The 8,439-nt window shown below is 35.0% G+C and overlaps 1 protein-coding gene across 1 annotated transcript; it reads right to left on the minus strand.

Moving 5' to 3' along the window:
* Positions 1–2,659: 2,659 nt before the first annotated feature.
* Positions 2,660–3,532, minus strand: LOC141614706 (uncharacterized). The gene has a single exon (XM_074433452.1). The coding sequence runs from the start codon at positions 3,530–3,532 to the stop codon at positions 2,660–2,662; it is 873 nt and encodes a 290-aa protein (XP_074289553.1).
* Positions 3,533–8,439: the final 4,907 nt, after the last annotated feature.

An 8,439-nucleotide genomic window follows, 5' to 3' on the forward strand; every position in this document is an offset into this window, starting at 1 on the left:
CTAGTCGTAAATAAGAAAAATATCGCTACGACCCTTTTCCCTCTCCTTTAAAGCAGCAACCACGTTAAGACAATCGCTTTCGATGATAACAATCCGCATCCCAACGCGCCTAGCCTCTTTCAAGCCAAGAAGAATAGCCTCCGCCTCAGCCATTCGCACACAACAAGTGCCCGCGGCTTGAACCGTCGGATCGAATTTTGACAGGTCTAGTTTAAGGTCTTACTCGATAGCATTATTCGATCTGAGAATGCCATGGATCAAGCTCAATTATACGAAGTAACAAGTTGTTTGGTGGCCTATCATCTTATCTAGGCCAATTTATTGACGTTGGTAGGGTACTATACATCTTGAGAGGATGCTACTAACTACGCGTCTTAAGCCCATTTGTGTTCGTACTCGTTTGTACTCCCTCCAATTCGCCATTTTCTTCCCTATTTCCTTATTCGGTTATTCAGGTTTTCTTCCCTATTTCCTTATTTGGCAACTTTTTCCACCTATACAATTACCATATTGTCCTTGTTATATTTTCAGATTTACATTTTATGCCACTACTTATACTACTAACCCAAATACTAACCCAACAACTAAACCCACCCAATTAACACTAACCCTAATTAACATTCCAGCCCAACCCAATTAACCCTTACTTAACCCTAATCCCTCCCGCCTTATTTACCCGTCTCTCCTAGAAAACCCTAGAATGTTCTCTCTCTTCCGCCATTTTCATATCCCCATTCTCTCACTAAACCTCTCTCATTTACTCTAAACTTCTCCCTTTTTCTCTATTCTAAACAATACTCACCTCTGATCTAACCTTTCCTTGTCTCAAATCTACCAATCAATTTGCATGTCGATGTCGTTTTTCCTAAATCGCGATAAATTTGAATATTCTCACAATTTTACTCCAGATCTGGGTTGTTATTACTCAGATCTTGAAGATGGGCCTTGTCTGTTCAACAACTCTATTGTTGATTTTGATGGTGTTCTTGAAGATTCTGAAGGGGGAAAAAGAGATGATGATGGTGTGGTTGTTGCGGGTGATTGTAGTGAAAACTACGATGATGTTGTTCGTGATGGTGAAGGGGAGAAGAGAGTTGATGAAGAGAAGGCTAGGGAGGAGATGGCGGAGTTTATAAGGGTGGATTCCGAGAAAAGGGCGAAGAGGATGGTTGCTAGGCGTGAAACACCAGAGCATGAACGATGGTTTTTGACTGAACTTGCAACCTATTTCCCTATGTTTGGCCTGCTACTTGAAGATGGCGACGGGGTGAAGAGAAATAATGGTGATGAAGAGATGAGGCGTGACTCTTGTGATGTTGGGTCTGAATACTCAGACTGTCCCGATTCGATTGATATTATCCCGATTCGTTGGGTGAACTTGATGAATGGGTCCCAGAAACTTGCATGTCCGAGCAGATAAAGGACGAGAAGGATAGGGAGGTCTATCTTTTTTACCCTGTTACTCTATTCATTTTTTTTTTTTTGTTTATGGACTAGTGATGAATATGTTGCCTGCAAATGGGTTTTTTTTTCTCCTTTACTTAAAAGTAATGCCCAATGATCTGGTTTGAGGGCATTACACTGCCAATACACTCCTTGCATTACGCCACCACAAGTAATTGTGATGAATAATGAGGCTATGCATGGACTGTGTTATTTGAGAGTCTTCAATTAAACACTAAGAAGTCGAAGTCTTACTACAAATGCAATGATGCTGAGTTACATTTCATTCACCTAGTTGTTCCAAATAACTTAAAACAATTGTGCAAAGTTCAAAATGAAAACAATTGTCTTGTTCAAAATATTGTTATCTGGATTGAGTTTATGTTGCATCATGTGATTCTGTCTTCTTCAAAATGTTGTTCTCTGGATTGATTTGTTGCTGCATCATTTGCTTCTGTCTTTTTCAAAATGTTGTTCTCTACTGCATCTCTGCTGCATCTACTTCTGTACATTTCATTTAGCTTCAAAAAGTTACACTGTCAGCACACATGTTACCAAAATGTTGTTCTCTGCTGCATCTCTTCTTTATTCTTGGTTTGAAGTACCTGCACACATGTCAATAAAAAGATCTTCCTGCAATTCTGTGGGATCAGTTGTAGAACAAGATCGATTGCGATAATGTTACCAACATTTTCACTTTGTCACCGTTGTTGGTTATTACTGCAACTACCTTGCTCTGTTACTTCTGAATTGTTATCCATAGTACTAAGTGCCTCTACTAATTCACTTATAGAACTAGCATCACCAACATTTTGGACATATCTTACACACTCCTTCACCAGTTCAATGTCAGCGTTTAGATACTCAGGTAGTAAACCAGCTGCAGCTAGTTTTGACTTGTGCATATGAGGCACAGCATAATCATTACAACCTTTACGTTTCATTATGTCTAACATGCATGCCTGCAAAGTGATGAAAACATAGTTAAGCTTAATGACTTCTAATTCTTCATATGCTTTCATGGTATTGTCAACAAGGTCCTTCAATATTCTGGACTTTTTCTTTTGTTGAAGAGATTGAATGGCTCTAAAAAACCCCAAGTCTAGTACATTTAAATCTGGTGAATTTGGTGGTTGATGAGTTAATTCAATCTTCCACCCATCTTCTGTTGACCCTTCCAAAATCTGCATCCTTATTGGTTATATGGGGTCTAGCATTATCTTGTTGTATCGTAATGTGTTTCTTTGTAATTTGATGGCCAGTTTGCTTTTATTGATGGCAACACTTTGTTGATTAACATATCTCTTGTAACTGCCTTTGTGATTGAGTCTATGCTCTTTGTTTCTATAGTTCCCACACATCTATTTTTTGATTTTCTTTTGGCTGGCACTTCCATCACAAATGGCCATATACCCATCTTTCCATCAGAAATTACTTCTTTGTTGGGACCATATTTGGGTCTAAAACAAAGACACATGAACATAACTTTTTGAATGAATCTTTTTGATTGGACAGTTCTATGTGGTCTTTTTTCTTTTTTCCCTACATAAAATCTTTGACTAGGTTTGGTAATAAAAAACCATTTTTCATCCATATGAATGACATTACTTTGATCTTTAAAAACAAAGCGTTTGGTGTTTTTATCATATTGTAAATGTGAAAGACAATACATTAATCTAGCAAGTTTATTGTTTTCTGTCAAACCTGGCTTGACTGCATTAGTATGTGAGTCTATGAGATCTGCTGCCACCCATCTACAAACAGTTGATTGACTTACACCCAAACCTTCAGAAAGTTCTTGTTGTGTTGTCCTCTTAGCCAAGTCAATACTCTCTAGCTTATCATTGTCAAACTTGTGCCTTGTTACCATTGATCTTCCTTTCAGTTTGCTCTTCACATTAATAGCTTGCCCTGATGTGTGTTGCTTCTTTGCTGTATTCCAAATGTCGGTTATGGTCTTCCTACATACCCCAAATTGTTTAGCCACAGCTGACATTGCACCATACTTGGGTTTTCCTTCATTACTTTGTTCTAATAAAAGCTGAGTTATTCTTGATCTTTCATTGTTGTTTAGATTTTTTGTCTTCATTTATGAAATTTATTTTTTGTTTTGGAAAAGGTAAGAAAGTGTTTGTTTGTCTCTATGTTAGTAAATGAACTTTGCATTTATACAACAATGAACTTTGCACAATGTTTGAAATTATTTTGGCTCCAAAATGAAATGTGTGAAAATTTGGCTCCAAAATGAAATGTCTGAAAATTTGGCTCCATTTGCATTGATGTAACTTGACTTTGACACTTTGGTTTAGTTGAAGGACACCAACTTGGCTGAAAATAAAGGAGGTGCCCAACCAAAATTCTGAAGTCCTCTTATCCACACTAATCTTCAAATTTCCTTCTTTAATGTACAAGTAACTGCTTAAAATCTGTAATTTTAGACTTAATTACGTACTTTAATTAATTATCGAATGTATTTTTATTTTAAATAGAGGCATGTCTCTATGTTTAATGGTTATTCAATAACCCGGGTCTGTAAAAATAATGTTAACGCTGCTGTATTTTGGACGGAAGTCAGTGAACTGAATTTTGGAGGGAAGTCCAAAGTTTGACTATTATTAATGGTGTACAAATTTTTGGAGGGAACAATTATGCTTAATCACCTTTATTGATTTGCTTTACAACTCCTAATTATACTACCCTTTCTCCACTCACAAAGGCCCACAAGAAGTACTTTATACAATATTATACTCCCTCCTTAATCCTTGTGCAAACAAAGAAGAGGAAGAAAATAGAGGATTGGAGGGAGTATATTATTAGAATTAGAGTGTTCGTACTCGTTTGTAGAATTAGAGTGGGAGGAATTCATAAAGGGAATCGTGTTATTGATAATAGTTCGTTCGTGTTTTTGAATGACGACAATAGTACAATACTTATACTACTCTGAAAATCTAAATCATATCAACTAATATCAGAATATAATATAAGTTATTTTAATACTGATATTATTCCGGTTACGGTATATATAAATAATATTCTGGCCATATAAGTAATATTCTGCCAACATACATCTATGATCAATTAGCTCGAATTTACGGTACTAAGGCCATGTGTCTTTCCTAAAAAAAAGTCAATTGAATCGAATCGAATGGAGTTGAGTTTGAAATGAAATGTACTTGAATCAATTGAATCAATGGAGCCGAATCAATCGAATCAATAAAAACTCAATTGAGTGAATCGAATCAAAATAATCATAATAATAATAGTAATATTTAATATTATTGTTATTATCAAGTATAATAAAAATAAAAATAATAATAATAATATTCATAGTATAACTCTAATAATAACATTAATATTTATAAGAAAAAATTATAATATTATGTATGAATAATCATTTATTATAATAATGAAAAAATAGTAATCTTTTACTAATAATATTCTTAATAACAATAATAAATAATAATGTTAATATTAATAATGATATTAGTAAAAATAATTGATTCGAATAAAAACAATCTAGTAAGCGTTGCTCGAATCCGGGTCAAATCAATGCACGGCCTCTCGGATAAAGACACCTCGAGGCAATGCTTGCTCTCTTCGGATGGATCTTGCACGCGTAACAAACAAGACCTCGGGGGTTTCCCGAGGGGTTCTTCTCTTATGCCTTACGGTATTGGTGGATAGTCGGGACCTTGTTTGAAGCTAAGGTCTCGGCATCCTCTCATAGTAGCTCGAGTAGTCTTATTTCTGGAGATAGGAAGTTGTTGGTGAGAAATATCTAACCATTGATTGGTGAATAATGAGGTATTTATATGATTCTATGTGTACCTCAAATAATGACTTGGCACGCATGGCTATCAAATTCGCTATGAATACGTCCTTAGCGATTCACGATTCGCTCTTATAGAAGTGTGTTATATGTATTTTCAGTAAGCAACTTGATAAAATTCGTTTTTAACGATTTGTGATTCGTTGGGTACCAAGCAAATCAGGTAACCACGTTGGCAAGTGTGTTTCTTGTATGGCCCGCATTGGCTAGTGGGTCAAGTTGATTTGGCGTGCGCCATCAATAATATTAATAATAATGTTATTAATTTTAATAATAATACCAATAATAACATTGTTATTAGTTATATTATTAATTATAATTATTATAATAATAAAGAATAAAGAATAATAATATTAAAAAAAATAGTATTATTGATAAGAAAATTAATAATAACTATTAAATTTAAGATGACTAAAGCTGAAATGAGATAAACTTGATAGAGCTGAACTGAATTGAGCTGAGTTGAACTGAACTGAACTGAACTGAATGGAGCTGAACTGAACTGAGCTGACCTGAACTGAACTGAACTGAGCTGAACTGAACTGAACTGAATTGGACTGAAATTAAGCTAGAAAGAACAAACCTAAAAATATTTTAATTAAAGATAAACAAATGATTAGGAGGAAAGAAGTAGTTAATATTTAGAGCTACACAATTAAGTTGCATATATAGATTGTCATTCATGTATTTAGAGCGTCTACTTCAACTTATTAACAACACTGGATCTAATTGATTAAGAACAACACAACTCACACGTCAAATATGATAAGCTGGTTTATCCCACAACACGTGTCCTTAGAAAACAAAACAACTTTTATAAGTCAAAAATCAATCAAGAAATTAAGTTAAATTAAAATCGACATAGATGGAGGGATGTAATACCTTTATTGGCTAGGTTTGCAAAATCATTGTTTCCATATCATACTTCCTCCATTCAACTCCACTCTACCACTTTGCTTTTTCACGTTCGCCAACGCGTATTTTACGCGGTAAATGTCGTTAGATACGTATTTGCAAAAATTATAAAAGTTAGATATTTTTAATGTACTCGTAAAGACGAATCAAACAAGATCCCACATGAATATATTTTCACTTATGTATTGAGAGAAAATCGAGATTGAATTTGCATTTGTGAATAGTGTAAAAAATAGAAATAGGTAGAGTGGAGTTGAATGGAGGAAGTATGAAATTATGAACTACACCAACTATTGAATCATCATGCAATGTGTACTAAAGTAGTACTCTAGGACTAGTAGGGATGGAGCTAATGAAGGAGTTCCGAAAGAAGTTAAAAGATTCATGTGTTCCTTATTATGGAGGTCATGTGGGATTACCTTGTAATCACAATGTCTTAATTTTTTTACTTTTGGGCAACTTCATTCTAATTCATCTTTATTTTGTTTGATGCTTTCTTAACAGAATATCTCTCTTAAAAACGATTATAATTACAAAACGAATTCAAAAATATACTCGAACTTTAATTAATGTTAGTACAAGTCGAACACAAACATATAAATATAAACTTGTCAATCAATCATTACATAACAATTATCACAAGAACCATGCTATTAAATTATCGATCAAATACATCCATTAATCAAAACACCATTTTACAGCAATATTCAAGGTAAAACTTAACAAATAATACCATGTCACTTCCATCCAAATTCGTGCAATTCAAATATTTTATAATGGCCTTATCCGAATGATATCATCGGTTACTCTAACAATGTGATTCATATAAATTAATATCAACACCATTCAATATAACCCACATAATGATAGTATTAATAAACGGGCATAACATGTAATGCTCACAAAATAACAAAATCATTGTGTTAAACAAATGTATTCTCATGATTACCCATGTTTTTAAAACAAAAAGTAATGTAGTCAAGCATAAAACAAATTCCACTGCCACTCGGGATAATTATACTATGTGATGAACGCCAAATCATCATCACGTAATAAAAGCAAACATACTTTACGTACACCAAAATCAACACAAATTCTCATTTCTAACGGGCATATTCGTTGCAAGCTTACGACGCGTCAAATATTACCCATGTGGAGTAGATAAGACAAAAGTAGAATGTCTAGGAAGTAGCAATCTGTTTTGTCTTATCTAAACACATGGTTATTACTTGACCCGTCGCAAGCTTATGACGGATAATAGTGGTGGAGCGATGGGGGCTAGCAGGGGCGGTCGCCCCCGGTGAATTTTCGGAAAAAATTCAAATTTATCTTATGAAATTTCACGTTCGCCCTCGAATTTTTAGCCCCCCCCCCTCCCCCCAAACGAGAAATCCTGGCTTCGCCAACTGCGGATATGTCCGTCATAAGAGAGATTTGCTGCAAAATCAAATGGCACGTGCATCAAAACAACCGGTTACTTATCAAAACACTTTGTCGACCGCCAATGCCAGATGATAAACTTGGATAACGACAGAATCACAAATCGTCTTCCTTAAAGAGTATTTCGATCCTTACATTTGCCTCGGGATAAGACTATCGATTCCCTCTCATTCTAGACAAATAGAATACAAATGAAGTTTTGTAATTTGTTTGTTTTTTTTCTCGGAAATTCTGATTTTTTCTTATATAATCTTTTCTCATGCATAGTTGTGTATTTATACAAGTCTAAGAAAATTAGGTATTTTCCCAAGAGGCACACCTATTGGCATTATCATACTTATCTGAATGTCTACTTGACCTTGACCAAATCCCGACTACACTTAAATGAAACCGGTGATTCACTTAAATCGCCAACATTGTGTAGGACTAAACTGCTTTCGCTCGCAACGCTGCCACCGTCTCAGACCTTACGCGAACTTGCTGTTCGCGAGTTGTTCTTTTCTGGTGTAGCTGGAATAACTGTGGCTCGCGCTTACGAGTCAGTATAGTATTTCGTTCTCCCTGTCTTGTGTTTTACAGTATCGCTTTACCGCCCATTTCGACTGCACAATATAAAGAACCAACCTTGGCAGAATGGAGCCTCACTGAAAATCACAAAATCACACAGGGAGACTATTTGTTTCCGATAACAGTTATTCTAAAAACACATTTCCTCGATTTACTTGCTTTTGTAACCATGCAAATGCAAGTCCCCGTTGCTATTGTGAAACGGAAAAAAAAAAAAAAAAAAAAAAAAAAAAAAGACCCGTTGC

Source organism: Silene latifolia, chromosome 11 (assembly GCF_048544455.1).
Source record: "Silene latifolia isolate original U9 population chromosome 11, ASM4854445v1, whole genome shotgun sequence".
In the NCBI taxonomy this organism is placed as follows: Eukaryota; Viridiplantae; Streptophyta; class Magnoliopsida; order Caryophyllales; family Caryophyllaceae; genus Silene; species Silene latifolia.